Consider the following 19,823-nt stretch of genomic DNA (forward strand, 5'->3'; position numbering starts at 1 on the left):
AAAATGATATTGGAAATCACTGAGTTGTTCCATGACCTTATAAAAGGACTCGGCCTTCAGCTTTCAATGGCATGAAACTCCTTGGTGATTTGCAATATCCTTATAATGTTTGACAGGGGTAGTTCATGCCACATAATACACATAAACATCTAACAGTGGCTGCTCTCTCATGTAAGATGTTTGAACAAATCACAAGCAATCAGTTTTTTTTTATAATATGAATTTTAATACTGCATATGTCGCTCAATCTCTGTATACATTGTTACAGGTATAAATACATCTCTAACTATAGGTTATATACAGTAGAGTGTGCATATTTAAAATCAATCATATTATAAAAGCATAGTATACATCACACATAATTATATACATCACTTGCCCTGGCATTTGTAAAAATCTTTTTTGTACAGTGCAAAAATATTGTGCAGTGCTGCAATGTCCACGTCACAGAGACAGCTGCGTATCTAGAAGAGCAAATAATACTTTATTATAAAATGCGCATGTAAACAAGTATCAAATTCTTTCAATAACAGTTAACAGAAGTGCAGTCTGGGAAAACGCATTTTTTCCTACATTTTCTACCGTATCTATTAATACCATTCCGGTGCCTAAAAATATCACTGCCTAGTTTCTACTGAAAAGAAAGTACGAGCCTGCGTACAAAGCTTCAAGTTATTTCCATATGAAGTTATTTTTATACAGTGAGGGAGGATCGTGGAGGGGAGCACTGATCATGTGTCAGTTTCATTCATATCTTCAGATCAGCCACTTCTCAGGTAGCTGTACAGAAAGAGCCTACGGGCATGCAGGGGGTCTTTGTGCACACCTCAGTGATTGGGAGCACTTGTGTGTGGCCAGCATGTTGTATAAGCTGTGGCGCAATATTAGCCCAGCAGCTCCTGTGGTGCGGGGGGCCCCGAGCTCGAGGGGCCCCCCTCTGCCACTGAAAACGAGTGATGGGCTCCTGGCCTGAGATCTCCTGACTGGGTCCTGAGCGTGGGGGGGGGCGGCACACCTCCATGTACTTTGCAAGGGGACCCTCTCAAGTTTCGTTATGTCACTGTGTATAGGTATTTGTAGAGCACAATTCTAGCTAGAGAGCAACAGAGCACTGAACAAGGGCTGTCCCCGGCTTACGATTCAGTGTGGTTTACTTGAAACAGGATGTTGCTGGGTGGTGCGTCGTATCGCATTGGGAGGCACTGTAACACTCCATAGAGTTAAATGGCAAGCTAAATCATTGTCACCGCACATTCATCTACATTGTCAATGTGTTGCCTTCAGTGTCATAACCATATCAGGGTATCCAAGATATTTCTGCCCCCAAAGTGTATCTCCCATTGATGAACAAGGTATGTGTACTTATCCATGCTATTGATCACCTGGGGCACGTGGTGTATGCTGAACTAGGCCACTCAAACAGTGGCAGAGCAAGGGGGCGGGGCGTCCGCCCCATGCGGCTTGAGTTTTTGGGGGCAGCGGCCTCCCCACCAGCTCTTACCTGCGGCTGTTGCAGGGTGGCAAACAGGAATCGCCAGCATCCCCCCACCCCACCATCGCCTTTACATGCACCGCCGCGGACGGCAAACGCAAGGACCGCCATTGACGACCAAAGGTCTAGCTACACCACTGCTACTCAAATTTATCATAATAGAATCACTTCATTTACTTCAGACAGAGATTGTCAAATCATTAACCGCTGAATCACGCTCCTTGGTGCACCATTCCAGTCTTGCTTGTGAACATTAAGGCATAAAAGAGAAATTCAACGGGCGTGCCCTGCTTGTGGTATTGTCCTCCTCACTAGTCACCCGCTTCCTCCTCTGGAGTCTACATAGTCCCTGCAGCCATACGGCTGAACTGAACCTGTTCCTGTTCTTAGAAGTTAGAGCACAGACAGATCGTGGCAAGACTTGGATTTCTGCTTGAACGCCATCTTTTTGTTGTTTTTTGCCACAATCTTTCCTAGAAACCTCTTGGCCTTCTTGCTAATACTTTCCCGCCGTTTGCAGCTGGCCATGCGCCTTGCGTTGTCTTCTTTGCTGTCCTTGCGGAGTCTGATCTGTCGGACAATGCCCTCAAACAGGTCCTTAACATTATGGTGAAGGGCAGCTGACGTCTCGATGAATTTGCAGTCAAACACTACCGCACAGGCACGGCCCTCTGAAAAGAGAAAGAAAATGGCTGTCACAACAGGGTATCAACTAGAACATACTCTTGACACCACAACATACTTTGCATCAGTTAGACTATTGTCTGACTTAAATATCTTGGTGTGAAAAAGTAGTCAGTGTCCAGCTGGAGCTCCAGACACTCACAAAGTGAACAAGAGGTGTCATGCATGTGCCTCAGTCACTGTTTGTCACAAAAGCAGTCAAGCTGGCTGCTATCATTATACTATCTTTAAGAGATATAAGTATATTGTTGGCTTTAGCATATTTCATTTGGATTTGTTGCGCTTTCCAATGAGCCTTCCTCTAACAGTACTGATGACAGACTGGCAAATCAGGTCATGTAGGTTTTGGCAAAGAGGGTTGCCATGGGAAAACATGCATACACATTTGATGGAGTGACACAGCAGCATGGATGACAACATTTGGGAGGGGATGGGGTACAGCAGTGTAGCTACCACTGGTTCAGCAGGTGTAGTGACACTGGGATCCAGAGCCCGGAAGAACCTATTGAACCTTAATAATTGCTGTAGCAATCAAAGGGACAATTTCCCTTGCTTGTAGCAGTGCCCACGACATACATGCTACACTACTGCTGGGTACCGCTTTGTCAGTGAGGAGGCAGGCCCGTAATCTAGAGCAGTTGCACTACCCTTCATGATATTTTCACACTCACTTTCCCAGACTTCATTGATGTGTCTGTGTTTTTTTTTGCCAATCACTTTCTTAGCCCTTCCCCCTTTTTAATATTCAATTTACCCAACGTTTCAGTCAATTTTGACAGTGCAGGAAGTGCACAATCAATGCAAGTTGGTCGACCATGAACAATGTCAACCATGCAACTGAGTGTTTTTAAAGAATGGAACATGTGTCTTGTAGATGAGATGGTAGCTGAGAAAGGAAGAATGCCATACCACTTATCATCTAGGACACACCGCCTTTCTTTAACGATGCAGAAATACAATCATCTAATTGGTTCTGGAACGGTTTCTTACCTTCCACGGACACTTCTCGTGATCTCACCAGATCACTCTTGTTCCCCACGAGGATGATTGGAATGTCTTCGCTCTGCCGCGCTCTCCTCAGCTGGATCCTCAGCTCCGAGGCCTTCTCGAAGCTGGACTTGTCGGTCACCGAGTACACAATGATGTAGGCGTCTCCCATTTTCATGCATTGATTCTGAAGCCAGTGAGTCTCATCCTAAATTGAAATGAATTGATCAATTTATTCTTCTGAGCTGCCTGGAACCATCGCTGGCTCTAAACGCAGAATGATTTACGCAGCTCTATTTTTATCCTGGACCTCTGGCAGCGCAGGGAGAGGGCATCAGACAATGACTCTGCTTATTTCACTTCTGAGCGACTTTCCAATTTCACTCTGTGATCCCCTGGAAAGCACAGTTTGGAAAGGGCCGGTTTTGCGCATGAGAACGTCATCAAATACGCAATATCTATCTATAGTTCATTTTATAAAAAGGCAGTGATAGGGTATGTTTGCGAACGACCTTGCTGCTATCCCATGACTACTGATACTAGTCATTTAAAGCGATAGACATCACGGAGGCCCGTTATTGACATGTTGAAAATTCACATTCAAATACGCTAAGTGCCTGTAGAGATGCAAGGCAGGAAACAGCCTAAAAATACATTTTATTAAGGCTGGAGTTAAACAGCAAACCTCACCAGTAAGTAGGGCATTGTGAAGAAGGAGCTATGAGTCAAAGACATGGCACAAAGTGCAAATCATGGAGCATTTCACCCATTCGACTGGTTTGCTGTTTGCTCGTGCCGGCACATGGATTTATTTTTAGCAAATAAAGATCTCTGCAGGGCCTTTTAGGCAGACATTCACTGCACGTTACAAGGTGCTGCCTGCTATCTAAAGGTGCCTCCACGTGATGCAGGGTCCTGTAGGACTGTGAATGCAGGGACCAATCCTATGGTAAGGAGATTGGATGCAGGAGTATTGGGTTTGTCCATTGGAAGGGAATCCTAGCTTCCCGACTTGAGCAAATGCTTGTGATCCTGGTCAAATTATTATCCTTCCCACCCTCCCCCAGAAACCTCTGTTTCCTTATTTTTTTACAAAGCAGAATGCTTGAAAACAGATAATCCCAAGTATGAAATGCCATGGCAAGCTCAAAATAAGGGATTATGGGACCTGCGCGGACCTGTGCTGACTCCGCTACACATCTCCCTACCAACGCAAGCGCAGCCTTAAAGAACTGGAGACAGAAAACAACATACCTGCTCCCATATGTCGAACACAAGAAGGCAAGCTTCCTCGCCATCCACCACCACCGACCTGTCGTATGTATTCCCTGGAGGAGAAAGGTAAAAACCAAGTCAGTCTTCCTGCATTTACAATCCACACTGCAGCAAAGACAAGACAACCTTGTTGAGAAAGCAGAGTATTAAGAAGTCCGAGAGTATTCACGCTCGATTTAAAAACAATAAAAACTACTCCAGCTTGTATAAGTCCTTTCCAATTGATATTAAACTCAGATCAGAGCTTTGTGATCAATTCAGACACAGGTATATCATTGGAGTTGTAAATGTGGAAACTACATTTGATACATTATGATAAAGCCAATTGTGGGATGTCTTTGCAGCCCTAAGATCACCCCAAGGCGCTTACTGTATGGTGTATATACACTACATCGTATACATGTGTGTAATACATAGTACGATAAGATGTAGCACAGATTAAGATATAAATGCTATAGCAGGTGCATTCAACCATTTCACCCCAAGAAGGGTAAACTTCATTTTACACTGTTTTTCTAAAACACACCAGGACTTTGGTGTAGGTGATAGATATATATATTATATTGGAGAAAAAAAAACATTGGCTCCTATATACCCCCAAAGTGAAGAGTTATAATGTGGGTCTAGTATGAAAAAAGACATAGATATTGGGAAAAACTAATGACTCATAAAAACCAAAAACAAATATAAACCCATAGACACACGTGTTTTCCATTTAATAAAACTGGATTTTTGTGGTGACCCCATATCAAAATATATGCTCCCTCTTAATCATTAGTAGAGTTTCAACCTGGATAATATGTATATAAAATATATACGTTTGAGCAGGGGCATATCTTCCAGCTCCATATCTCATGAAAATATGTCTAAATTTAGGTTCAACTAGATAAATCTACTGGATAAGATATTGACCTAGGAGCACCAGACACATTATTTTACTATTAACAGTGATCCTTACCAGCCTCTTCTATGTCGTGGGAGTCCTCGATTCCACCGAAGATCCTGGCCAGGCAGGACTTGCCCACACCATGCTCGCCAAGAAGGATCACCTTGTAGACAGGGTCCTCAGAGTCACTGCTGGATGAGATGACGGAGTCCGAGGAGCCGGATGCCCAGCTCTCCCGGTGCTCCTCTTCCGGATTGTAGGAGGTGCATCGTACCAGGTTGGATGGGCTGTTAGGGCTGGTGGCCTGCAGCTCCTTCTCGTCAACAGGCATGCTCCGTCGGTGGAGCTGCTGGTGGACGGACAAGGGCATGCTGCCACGGCGCTTGTCAAAGTTCTTCAGCTTGTTGCCTCTGTTCAGTGTCATTTATTAGGCTGCAGGGGGGAAAGAAAATATGACATTGAATAAAAAATAGACACAGAAAACGGTCACTGCCTAGTGGCTAAACGTTCAAGTGTGGAGTCGGGAGACATGAGGCCTTCTCCTAGCTCCCCACTTGACCAAACTGTGTGACATAAGGAAAATCACTTCATCTTCCAAAACCTGTTTCCCTACTTGACCAACCGAAGGAACGTAGTAGGCGGCCAACATGCAATTTTAAGAGCAGCTCAAAAACTGTATAAATTCAAGTAGACGCTTTGGTCAAGAATGTTTTTTTTTTAAAGAAGAAACAGTTTAATATGTAGTCTAAATAAGGTCAAATTATGTGAGCATCCCTCCCAAGTGATAACTAAGAATGCTGCTTCCGGGTAAGCGCACAAGCACCTGCCCACTCGAAGTATCTTCAACTTCACTGCTTGGAAAATGATTTACAAATAACACCGCTGGACTCAAAATATACATTTTAAACATGCAGATTATCAGGGCTCCAGGGGGATTACTAGCAGACGCATACAAGGGCTCTGCGCCTTTTTTTCACTCTCAACCATCCAATTCCGCTCGGTCATCCAGAACAAAGGCATATGTATGCAACCCTTCCCAGAGCTGGGCTGCCTCTACTCAACGCCAGTAATGGGTGGACATGTGTGTCCCTGCCTTACGTCAGCGTGCGCGGGACGGACGGCTGGCACCAGAGTGAAAGCGCAGAGCCTGTTCGTGAAGCTGCTGCTCCTCGGTCTAGACTCGCTGACCTCGGCTGATTCCCTTGTAAACACACTGAGTGTCGGTGTCAAACTCGAGGGCTGGGGGCGGGGTTCACCTCGAGTAACAAAAGCGGAATGTGAGTGTTTTAAAGTGTGCCAGCAGCGCCCTGCACGGTGTTGCACGACTGCCTAGTGAGTCACCCCACAGATGCTGGCCTAAGGGTCCTGTTACCCCCTCTTATCTTAATGAACACGGAAAGGGAGTAGCGATTGTACTGCTAAATTCGAGCATCATAGAAGCAGTGCCTGAAATGGGCAAATAGAAGTGCAGGCACTCTATATCATAGTACCTGCTTGTTTCTGAGAAGTGCCGGTACTCTCCATTAATATTAAAAGTATTAGTCTCTCTTTGAGAAGTGCAGGTACTCTCTCTCTCAAAATAGAAAAGTACCGGTACTCAGTACCGGACCATTTAAAGCACTGCATAGAAGGGGGTGAGAAGTGTACTGTGCGAACTATATACGAAGTATATCATTAACATTGACTGGTAAGACCACAGAAAAATGGCTTTATTTACTGTACTCGGAAATGCCAAGGAATTTGACCTGAGAAGGTCCTAAAATTGAGATTAGAAGCAAAGAGCTGCATGTTATTAAACACCGGTCAGGGCAGGACGGCGCGCGGCTCGTGGACTCTCCGACCAGCTGCCTGGGTATCCCAGTCACTTCTGAGGGAAACCCCCTTAGAACCGGAAGGGGAGCGACCACTGGGGATTGGCTATCTCACTCCATTATTCCATACTGAACCCGAGGGGGGCATAGGATCAAGGCAAACACTGTGGACGGGGCATCCCCACTTACCCACCTCCGCAACCCACCCACTCCTAACCAAAGCTCCCAGACATCGCATCTCGAAAAGTAGTTTGTGAAAAAATCTGGAGAGTTAAATATATTTTTAAACGCCTATACTGGTGGCTAAATTGTGCCATAGAGCGCCCGAAGGTTTGACGTATATTCTCTCCTCATTTGAACAAGTTTTGTGATCCTGGGCAAATGAACCAGCTGAGTTTACCTCAGTTCCAAAAGCTGACAACATTGGGAATGCGTAGACGTCTGCTATTGATCAGTATTACACTCCAAATTAAAACGAAGATTCACTTTCAATTTGATGTGCTGTTTACGCACATCTTCAAAGAGCCAAGTTGGAGACTTTACGCAATACCTCACAACTGCCACCAGAAACATGGTGGGGTACTTTAAGGAGGATGGTAAATGTTCTGAATACAAATCTGTTACTCTTGGACCGAAGGATCCGACTTCTGATCCCGTCTCCCCTTTGTCAGCATTGTGTGACCCTCTACAAATCCCATTTCCTCTTCGGGTCTGGTTATTATAATATGAGCGCTTCATCAGAAAAGCCTGGCCTTAAGTATGCATATAAAAAACATAATCCTTCGCTTCCGCGTACGGCGAAGCCACCTCAGAAAGATGCTGAGCATCAGACTGTCCTTATTTCCCTGCAAGCGCACGTGCATCCTTTAAACTCACCTCTGGTCCTTCCTCCGCGGGTTCCTACAAGCGATCTCAGTGTGCAAAGCTGGTGCAGCAAAGAGTCCCAGGCGCGGATGCGACGCGGCTCCAGTGACACCTGTTATCCTTCCCGGAGAGAGTTGTTCTGCTCTAGTGCCTGTTCCTCTGCCTCTTATGTACGTCCCGGGCAGCCCCTCGACGTGACGTCACCGCCTGCTCCGCCCCCTCCTGGATCTCCCCGGCTGGGCGGGCAGAGCCCTGGCACACGGCTTACTCAGTGCACTTGCCTTGTAAAAGCCAAAGGTATCTGGAAATCACGGCGGTGGATTCTCTAAATAGGACTGCTGGATGGCCGGCGCGTGTTACTATGAACTCCCTGAACTGACGATCAAGAGCCGTTTATTAGAACGCCTGGATTTACACCTAACTGTAAACTTGGCACAGGGGTTTTCACATGCCCCCGCTGTCTCGAGACCCTACCCTAGCTTCCTCAGTACCTTGGTGTTCAGTATTTTAGATTGGAACTAAAATGTCATTGAGGGCAATGTGATAACACTGTACTGTAATTGCATTATATCGCTCTTTGCTCTTGAAGAGTTGATGGAACGCTTTGCAGAAGGATGCAGGAAAGGACTACAAACAGAACTTGTTGATGTAATCATGCACTTCTGCCGAACCATTCTGCGGTAACATTTGTACTGATTACAAGTGTAAAAATTAGCTTTGCACAGACCGAGCAGTGCAGGTTCAGATGCTCTTTCAGGGCTGTTGCAACATTGCCTGTCACTAGTGCAACCTTGCCTCCTCCCAGTGCAACATTGACCAGTATAAGAGTAATACACATGCTCCAGTCCACCTTATGCATAAGTACTAGGCTGCAACTGTAACAAAGAATAAAAATAATAGAAGTAATCAGTAAGCAATTAAATGGCACTTTTTTTTAGAAACCTAGAGGAATGAAAGGCTTAATTGGCCACAAGAGCTGAAAGAGCAACTTTCAAGTGGCACTGACACTACCACAGTAGGAACATTAATGACTGAACAATCTTATCAGGAATATTTGCTGGTTAAATTAATCTGATGGAAATATGACTTAGAGGTTAAGGTATCTGCTGCAGAGATCTATGTGTATACAACTCCTCTCAGGGTGTAGTACTGTAGTTGAGTTAGATAATGCACTTGTCACACAGACAGTGGTGTCTCTAGAAGTGATTCTCACCCACCAACCTAGTTGGTGGCATGCTTCATCATCGGGTCCCATCTGAGGCACCGAGTGTGCCTCAGGTGAGCTACAACGCCTGAGTACAGCGGAGCAGGTTGTGTAACGTGAGTGTGCAGTGAAAGTGTTTATAGTGAGGTTAAAATAGCTGTCCTAGAGGTCCCAATCGGTTAATTTATTAGTGGGCCCTAGGCAGAGTTAAAAACAAGGCTTTTGGACGTGGTAGGAGAGACTTATGGTCTTCCACGTCCAGTGTGGTCAACTAGTTTCAGCCAAGCCTTTGATTAAAAACTGGCTTTCTTCAGGACCTATGTGTGAGGGGGTGAGATAGGGGACTAACGTGTTGTAAGCACCGTATGTGAAGCACTCTCTAAGGTGCTATACTTGTATGAGGAGGTTTTCCTCTCAGTTTGTACTTCCTAACTTCAGAGGACAGGAACTCCATCCATTGTACAACAGAGTTCCTGGCCGGGCACAACAGGTGACACAGCGCATTTAGAGATCACGCCAAAGTGCATGAGTATCTCGGATCTCCGCCAGTAACTCATGGAGTTTGTCCTATGAAGTTAGGAAGTACAAACTGAGAGGAAAACCTCTTCTTACAAGTATAGCACCTTAGAGAGTGCTTCACATAGGGTGCTTACAACACGTTAGTCCCCTATCTCACCCCCTCACACATAGGTCCTGAAGAAAGCCAGTTTTTAATCAAAGGCTTGGCTGAAATTAGATGACCACACTGGACGTGGGAGACCATAAGTCTCTCCTACCACGTCCAAAAGCCTTGTTTTTAACTCTGCCTAGGGCCCACTAATAATTTAACCGATTGGGACCTCTAGGACAGCTATTTTAACCTCACTCTAAACACTTTCACTGCACACTCACGTTACAAAACCAACCTGCTCCGATGTAATCAAGCGTTGTAGCACACCTGAGGCGCACACGGTGCCTCGGGTGGGGCTCGATGATGAAGCATGCCACCAACTATGTTGGTGGGTGAGGGCCTTCTATAAAAACAGTAGTTTTTTAACCCATTAAGACACATACAACATGAACATTATCAAAGTAGCCAGCTCTTTTTGATTATTATACATCCCTTGGGTAAGCGAACTGGCTACTCCAGTTCCTCGCTCTCTATTGTGATTCAAAGTCTCTACAAGTAAACCCTCAGGGGGCATACTTTGAGTCATAGACAAAACTACTTACAGCTTATGCACACACAATTCACTAAAAAACAAAGATTAAAATGTTGTTATAGTTAGATATGAAGACACGAACATAGCTTATGTTAAAAAAAAACTGTGAAAACCATGGAAAAAAGCAAAGGCTAAAGGTACCTTAAAGTTAGGTAACAAAGTCACACATAATGTAACATTTTAAACCTAAAAAAAACACTGAGATTGAACAGTTACAGCTTAGAGAGCTACCTATAATTTGGACCCTGCCATGCACCCTTTGTGACTTGGCTAATGTCCAGACACATCACTCATGACATTTGCAATGAAATCATTGATGACATCGCTGATGACACATCAATTGACATAATTAGATACTTCACATACAACATCATACCATGAATGTTACAGTTTGCTATAGATCTTTCATACTTGAAGATGCTGGGCAAGGTATATGTAGACCAAATTTTCTATAACCTCTTCACTGGTAATGGATGTAATCTTTTGCAATATACAGACATGACAACCAATTTGTAAGCATTTATATTTAGGAGATAGTATGATTATGTTCCTGCTATTCACCTGCATAATGAGCTTAATGAATTTGTAAATTAATAATGTGATCACTCATTTATTGAACCATGAATACTGTTTGAAAGAAGGTTTAGTAATTATTTTAAGGAGCTGAATTTGATAAATATCTCAGAGATAGTATTATTATAAGTCAAGAAGTTCATATCATCTATTAGTCATTAAAGAGCATACAGAAGTATTTTCTATGCACAACTGGCCACAGTTTTTTAAATATGTTTCACATATATTGTGAACTTAGATGAATAACATATATCATTAGAAAAAACGGTTACAACCACACTGTGACCTGTTGTATTTCCACACATCAAGGGGCATATGAATGAAAAAACAGATTTGCGAGTCCTTAATAGCGATTTTTTGCGAATTGCTATTAAGGATTCGAAAACTGCTATGTATGTAGGAATCGCAATAATAATTGTGATTCCTACACATTCCTTAATTGCGACTCGCAAATTGTGACTCACAATTAAGGAATCCCTTCCCATTCCTTCCTATGGGCCAAGAGGCAAGTGACAAGTCGGAAAATGTGCCCTTTCGCTGAATGACGCAGAGAATTAGGAAAAACAGGGCTGATGTCTGAAGCTCCCAGGCAATGTTCAATAAGCCAGGGTGCGGAGACCAATGTGAAGTAAATGATCAGACATGCATTATATTGTAACTTGCTTCCCATCCCTGTATGTTGACATGTTAAAATGGCTGCCATTATTCACCAGGACAGTGGCTCCAAACTAATGATCATCTTCTATTTTGATTTAGTGCCTTTCTGTTTGTTGGTATGATTAAGTATAAAAAAGGTAAAATGGTGCTGGACACATTTTGGAAGGTGTCTGTTTATTTATGTGGCAATAAATAAACCTTTAATGAACCCACGTGAGTGCATGACTTTAGTTTCTTCTTGAGAACCCTATACAGATATATTGTGAGTATGTTTATTTATTTATTTGTGAGTTTTATATAGCACGAACTAGACCCGAAGGTATCAGAGCGTTTTACAGAGTAAGCACAAACAGTAATAACATAAGGTACATAACAGGTGCATGGAGATACATATTGTAATGGTAAGAATAAGCACACCAATAATAAACATGAGGTCCTTAAAGGGTACATAGAAATATATATATATACTAATGGTAAAAATGCAAATGCTATATAATGGGATATGGCACAAAAGCACCAAGGTTATATAAAGCACCAATAAAAATACACACCAACAATTGTATAAAAGAAGAGTCCGAAAGACTGTAGGATACATGAGCACTGAGAATCCTGAGGTAGATATGAAAGGAAATTTTATGGGAAGGGAGAGGAGATGTGTAGATTCGCTGGAGGTAGTGAGGCTCATGGCAACTTAGCACTAATGTTAAAGACAACTTGGTGCTTTAGAAAGTAGTAACAACATCAGTAACACGAGGTGCAGAGAGAGAAAAATTAAACACCAGGAATAGTGGGATATATAAGCAGAATAGCAGCAGTACCAGAGTTTCATAAAAGTGTAGATAGCCACACAAATAGAAAATGAAACAAAGAGGAGTACGATCAGCAGTGTACATAAAAGTACTCAGGTAGTTAAGGAGGAAAAATGCAAGGTGGGGGGACTAGTCGCACAGTTATCCCCGAGGTAGAGATGCGTAGAATAACAGGAGGTGAAGTGAAACATAGGTCCAAGACTTAGGCAGGTTATGGAGTGACGGAAGGCAGCTGACTGAATAGGAAGCAGGGTCAAACAGGGACTGGGCATGGCTAAGTCTTCAGTGAGAAAGGAATTTGTTGGCTAAGAATTTTTTTACTTCTTTTTTGAAAAGGGATGAGGATGAGGTACATCTGATATCAGTGGGGAGAGAGTTCCAGATATTAGGGGCCATTCTAGGGAAGGAACAGTAGTACGTTTTCTTCTTCTGGTTTGAGCAGTAAGGAGCTCGTACTTCTGGAGGATCTGTTCCCACCTCAAAGGGTCAGTTTGTGGGACAGGTAGAAAGGGATGTTGTGGTGCAGCGCTTTATGAGTCATGCAAGCAGTTTTGAGATGCATCCTGGTCTCAAGTGGCAACCAATTCAGAGCATGTAGGTCAGGGGTGATGTGATCACTTTTTTTAGATCCTGTGAGGAGCTTGACTGCTGAATTAAGAGTGGCCTTAAGAGGAGCACATGAGGTTTTTGAGAGGCCCACAAGGGTAGCGATATCATAGTCCAGTTTCGGAATCACAATGCCTGAGTCGCAGTTAAGAGGTCAGCCGCGGGGAGGAAAGGTTGTACAGTCACATGCATCAACCATTTTTGCAAGCACAAATGGTGCGATTTGCAAAAACCGTCCGTTTGCACCTGCAAAAAGAGCATTTGCGATGCATCGAGGTTCAAGGCACTGAGAATTCGCAATTCATTGTGATTTCTCAAACTGCGATTGCATTTAAGGAATCGCAATTTGCGATTCCTTAAATGCAATGCACAAACCACTTAGGAATAGTAATTTCGCTACTAGGGGACGCAAATTACCATCAAGTTGAACTTGATGGTAATTTGCAAAAACTTTGAAAAATGCACTAAAGTGCACTTTTCAAAGTTGTAGGTAACACACACACATGCCCTTAGTGCATGTGTGTGTGCACTACATGTGTGCAAAGAGCAATTTCAGGGGTGCAACACGGTGTCCTTTTGACACCCGTGCACCCTTAAAATTGCATGTGCAATTTGCAAGTACCTATTGGTACTCGCAAATTGCGCATGCAATCTCCCATTCTTTCCTATGGGCCTGTAGACCCATAGGAATGAATGGGAAGGCATTCCTTAATTGCGACTCTCAATTTGCGAGTCGCAATTAAGGAATGTTTGGGAATTGCTAATTTTAAAGCGATTCCTACATGCATAGGTTTTTGCAATTCCTTAATTGCGATTCCTTAATAATCGCAATTAAGGAATCGCAAAATCCTACATTAATGCATGTACCTGTTAGTTTCCTGAAGAAATGCAGTGAATGGTTGGCTTCTCTAGTGATGGCGCTGATGTGTTTATGCATGGAGAAATCTCTGTTTATGGTGAAACCTAGGGAGTCGACAATGTGTGGGGTGCAGTTTAAGGCAGAGAGAAGGAGCATCCATTCTTTGAGGTTAGAGGTGGGTGGAGTGGTCAGTAAGAATTCAGTTTTAAGGGCATTGAGTTTGAGGTGACTGCTAGTCTGCCATTGCTGTGTTAATATTAGGGTGTTACTGAGTGTGGGGATGTCCTCACGTTCGCAGCAACCGCTGTTGGTTTTTTTTTTCTGTGCCACCTCCTAGCACATTCAAGATTTGTGGTGGTGGTGGGGCCCAAGGTGGGGGCAGGATAAATATTGCTAAGGGCATAGGCCCAAAATGCCCCCTCTGGAGTTGCCAGGGCACAGAGATCTGTATGTAATCAGTTGGTCACTTGTTTGAATCACCATAACTTATCTTAGAGACTTAATGTGCCTTCTGTAGAGCACTACATATAACATGTAGTCTACATGTTAGAAGCAAAATAAGACCATGCAGTATATGCCAGTGTTTTTGGCGATGATTCGTTTGTAATTTGTAGGTCACAGTGTTGTAGCTGATTAAAAGTTCCATGGGCTATGTGCCTTCCCCAAACTTCGGTATGTAACTAGCAAAGCATGTGTGATCATTTTTTAGGGCTAACTCAAACCTTTGTTCTTCTGAGGGTGATAACAGGAGTACCATTGAGTGTAAGTAATTTGCAGCTATTATTAAGTGCAACATTCAGTATCTGTTTTGGATGTTATAATGATCATTTTAGTTTATTTCTCCACAAAAGGATACATTACCAATTGCCTATCATGAAAGAGTAAGCAGGGCCATTCTTTCTTTCCTTTCATTAAGCATCGGTATGTTTTGCAGCAAAAAGCTTGCGCAAAGTTCAAAGTTCAGACTGAAAGGTGGTTTCAGCAATGTAAAAATGTCATTCTGGCCTAAATCAGAATGGATGTCAACTCTGCTCAAGACAAATACCATACCATTTTGTGTACCAGACTAGCAGTAGACTATGATCACTGCTTAATTTGTGCCGTTGTTGGCAGGTGTTAGGCATTGCCACTCGTTTTTAGAAAACAGGATATTTTTCATCATCGGTGTTTGACTCAAAACACCAAAAATTTAAAATAGCAGAAAAGGGAGACGGAAGGGCGAGAGAAAGGAACATAATAAATAAGGAATAGATAAAGAGGCAGGAAGCGTAGGGTGGTGGATGAGAGGCATGAGGTGGAAGTTGGAACGAAATCAACTCGAGGCAGTCTTGATGTTCAGCATGCTCGACATTCATCAGCAGGAGTTGAAGGCTCTGAAAAAAAAAACTTTGACCCCTGCACTTATTTTCGCTGGAAATTAAGTATTGACCAGAGGAGCAAAGTACCTTGAACTGATATCATATTTACTTATGCATTAGATTCGATCAATAATACAGAAATAGCACATGCAAACAATTATCATATTTGCCTATACACTGTAACAGACCAATCATCTATAAGCCACAATGCACACAAAGCAGGCATCACTTCCGCTTCTGCACCACAATGTACAATACATGCGTTTTCTAAAAGCAGCATTGTTCAGTGTCAGGCAGTTTGCAATGATTGTCAAATCCTGCAATCATGTTTTCCAGACGGGGTTCCCTCCCATTCTTGCTTCTCTGCACAGGTTTTGTGTGTGGCGTCGTGACGTGAGGGTACGCTAGGTGCTGAAATGATGTCACTGTATTAGAACAAGGAGAGAAAGAATCGACCAATCAGCTGCCTGCCTGCCTGCCTGCCAGAAGCCCGACGCTTCCCCTTAAGCAGCAACGTCTCTGGATGTTCAAAGCAGCTCGAGCTGCTGAACAAAAGGCGGTGGAAGTCGAGTAATCTATTGTTCCCGCGCTTCCGCCTCTGTCACTGTGTTCTGAGGCGTCAGACCTCCTACGTAGGCAGTGCGTCTCGGCGTCGAGCGCCTCGGGAAAGCTCCTCGCCCTCGTCTCGGGGAAAGCTCCTCGCCCTTTCACAGGTGTGATTAAAGTGTGAGCAGCGGCAGCCATTCCTACATCTATGTGCTATTCGGCTAAGCCCAGAGCACGAGCAGTTCAGTAGGTCTCTTTGTTCTTCGCATAGCCCTTTATTCTCATACCCGCCCCTTCATGCAAATAGTACTGGCCATAGCGGGAGCTGGAGTTCTGTGCTGTTCTTCATTGCGTCATTAGCCCCCACCGCCCCTGGCATTGCTCAGTATGAGCCAGAGGTGGGCAAACCACTGGCAATTCATTCTCAGAGCCGAGCCATGTGTCAGGCTCGGCCCCAGGATTCAAAACGCCAGATGTGCCATAAACAATTCCGTTTGCAGAGGATACATGGAAAGTCATGTACAGGTATGACGAAGGCTCTTTCAGACTAAAAAGGGGTTATTTCTTGAACCTGTGTGTGTCGCTTCAATACATTATTTTGCGTCACCGGATTGGCATCTGCTTAGAGTGACATAATTTAAATATTAAGCCCCCCACTGCGCCACCCACCCAATGCCCTGGCAACACTGTCATGAATAACCCAAGAGGGCTCAGTTTGTAAAGTGAACTCTATAGATGTCCCCTATAGATGCATGCGCACCGCCATCATTGTCTGGTAATCCACAGTAAGAGGGGGTTTTGAACAGCACACACCCAGAACTGAAGTCCTTCAAAGTGGTCTCAGATTTGATACTCACAAATGCGCGATAGTGAAGTAAAGTGATTTTTGTAGGATCAGTTTGGTCCAGTGGTAAAGTTCTGTTTAGAATTACACATTGTGCATTTAAGCCACATTATAAATCTCCCTTCCTTTTTCCACCAAAGGACAATGATTTGTTTTCAAATATTTTAGGACCTAAGTTAGTTGTAATAAACATACGTATCACACGTTAATTCCTTCTCACTGATATAGGATTAAAATGCCACATGTCTTTCTTGAAAACACTGCATGGGGACATCAGCACTCTTACAGCAGAGGTTTTGCAGATCTGCTGAGACACACTGGGAGAGCCGTGTAAGACTCATTACTGGAATTGCAGACGGTGGAGCAGAGAAGCGTATAAATACATTCAGCAATGTCTGTGGGGCTCAGATACCGCTTCCCCTTCAGTCTTTGGCAAGTACAGGCCAGGATTAACTGTCCAGGAAGGAATGTCTTATTAGAAAAAAGTGAAAGAACTTGTTTACAAAACAAAACTTAGGAAGTAATTCTGAACAGTCCTGGCCCACTTCACCTCTGCTGAGAAGTGTGTACGTTGGTGTGGTATGTGTAGAGTGAAGGGAGACGAATGCCTTGGCATGCTTACCCAGGTAGGCCTCTGCTACTGGAGAGGAAAGCCAGCCATAGCAAGTGCTGTTAAACTATTTTGACACTAACCCGCAGGACGCTAATGTCTGGCACAAATGTTAAGCGCTTAATGACGAGGGTTGAGTTTTTTTTCAGTGATGTTCAGCATATGTGGTAAGAAAGCAGTATTCACATATCTGCACGTTGTTACACATGAAATATGCTTTTGGACAATTAATAAGAGACATCTGTACACGGATGTACCTTCAATAGTGAATATCAGTCATTTAGCGGCAAGAATCTATCCCAGCAAACAAGCGCTTTTACGGTAGGTATCTATATAAGCTGTACAATCAAGAATCCTTTCCCCACTGTCCATTTCACTGAGGCCATTCTGTCCTTGAGTTCCGGTTAAATTGAGAGTTTTGGTTAATTTTAGGATTAGGCTTTTTATTTGTAGGTTTTATTGTACTTATATTTCATTACAATATTACAAAATATGGATTTAACACAAGGGTTAGAATTAGAGTTAATGGTTAAAATTAGTTTTAAGATTAGCTATAGAGCTAGGTTTAAATTAGTTGGGAACCAATGTCAGGATTGGATATTGAGATAAGCTTGGGGGACCAGGGTTCACATGAGGGTCATTGTTAAAATGTTAAATCAAGAGTGAGGGGTTAGAGTTATGGTCGGACAAGGGAGTGTGGTGCCCCTGCCAAAATACTGCCAAGAAACCCTCCTTTATCATTTACAGAAAGTTTATTTCACTCTTTTTGATGCAGTTGAAAGGTTAACGGATATTTGTAATCATTCTGATGAAAATGATGCTACACATCTTTAATGATTGAACCTAAGTACGCAGTCCGCTAACTTCTAAGAGGTACCGCAGTAAATTCCTCTCCACGTTTCACTGATCTCCTCCAGACACCCTACTGACATCTGGACATCTGCAGGTATCAAACATAGCTCATTCTGGATCCCAACTGAACTCCTGAAGACAACCTACTGCGTCCTGATGGTATGGAACAGAGCTCATTCTGGATTCTAACCGAACTCCTGCAGACACCCTACTGCCTCCTGCAGGTGTCAAACAGAGCTCATTCTGGACTCAACTGATCTGCACACACCCTACTCAGTGCTTTAAATGGAAAAATATAAGTGCAGGTACTCTGTACCAGAGTACATGCTTGTTTCCGAGAAGTGCCGGTACTCTTCAATTAAAAGCATAGCATTTCTCTTGAGAAGTGCCGGTACTCTCTCCCTCTCAAAATAAAAAAGTGCTGGTACTCCGTACTGGATAGTACCGGCCTATTTAAAACACTGACCCTACTGACTCTTGAAGGTTTCGAACAGAGGCCATTCAGGTACCGAACTGAGCTCCTGCAGCCACTTCACTAGCTCATGAACTAACACCCATGTGCTATTACAGGCACCCAACTGAGCTCCTGCGGGGATAAACAGAGCTCCTTTAGGGAACCACCTGAGATCCAGCAGGTAATCAAGTGAGATCCTCCAGGTATCCAGCTGAGCACTTGCAGATATAAAACCGAGCTACTGCAGAGAATTCACTGAGCTCATACAATAATCATACAATCATAACAATCATACAATAATTGGAGAGGGGTTGGCCTAACGGCTAAGGCGCTCGACCTCGGACCTGGGGATCTGGGTTCGAGTCTCGGTAACGACGCCAATAACCCCCTGTGATTCTGGGCAAATCACTTAATCTCCCCGTGCCTAAAAAAATAAAAAATAAAAAAAATGAAAGTGTGTTTTCATGTAACGTAACTGGTTCTATGTAAAGCGCTCTGATAACTGGTTCGGTTCTAGTTCGCGCTATATAAAACTCCCAAAAAAATAAAAAATAAATAAATAATCAAAGTGTGCTCTTGCAGGCATTCAGCTGATCTCCTGCAGAGATTCAAGTGAGATAGTGCAGGTGCTGAACTGAGCTCTTGCAGGTGTCGAGCTGAGTTCCTGAAGACATAACATTTTACCAATTTATTTTATTTTTATTTTAGCATATGTAAAGCGCATGAATCGCCCCACATGGGGTATCTCCGCGCTGAGGACTAAGGCGGTGCAGCACATAAGGGAACGAAGCTAGAAAAGATGAGTCTTAAGCTTTTTCCTGAAAGCCAGATAGTTGGTATTCAGGCAAAGATCCAGAGGCACAAAAAGAGAAAAACGGACGACGTAGGGTATAGCGACTGGTGCACTCTAAGGGAGAATTCCACCAAATTATTCTCTTATTTCGCACATCTACCAGCTACTAGGGCACCGCCCAACCCTACACTGACTAATCAAAATTCGAAAAAATGAGCTGGGAGTGCTAAATCTTTAGAAAATACAATTATTTAATTGCATATTAGCATATTAGCATATTAGCATAACAGAATTAAATTTGAACCAACAATCAAAAAATTAACAGTTCTTCAAATTAACAGTATTTCCTATTCTTTGGTTCACGATGTATTTCTTATACTGTTCACAGCCGACGCGTTTCGTCCCGGAGATGGGACGTCATCAGGGCTGTAAATATAAGACAAAATGTATACATACA

General features: G+C 43.4%; 1 protein-coding gene across 1 annotated transcript; it reads right to left on the minus strand.

Moving 5' to 3' along the window:
• Positions 1–203: 203 nt before the first annotated feature.
• Positions 204–8,144, minus strand: RRAD (RRAD, Ras related glycolysis inhibitor and calcium channel regulator). Its single transcript, XM_078669115.1, has 5 exons — positions 8,012–8,144; positions 5,397–5,756; positions 4,418–4,491; positions 3,167–3,371; positions 204–2,163 (listed from the first exon to the last, which is right to left on the minus strand). Exons 2-5 carry the CDS (start codon positions 5,746–5,748, stop codon positions 1,886–1,888), a joined length of 909 nt encoding a protein of 302 aa, XP_078525241.1. The 5' UTR covers positions 5,749–5,756; positions 8,012–8,144; the 3' UTR covers positions 204–1,885.
• Positions 8,145–19,823: the final 11,679 nt, after the last annotated feature.

This window comes from Lissotriton helveticus, chromosome 12 (genome assembly GCF_964261635.1).
Source record: "Lissotriton helveticus chromosome 12, aLisHel1.1, whole genome shotgun sequence".
In the NCBI taxonomy this organism is placed as follows: Eukaryota; Metazoa; Chordata; class Amphibia; order Caudata; family Salamandridae; genus Lissotriton; species Lissotriton helveticus.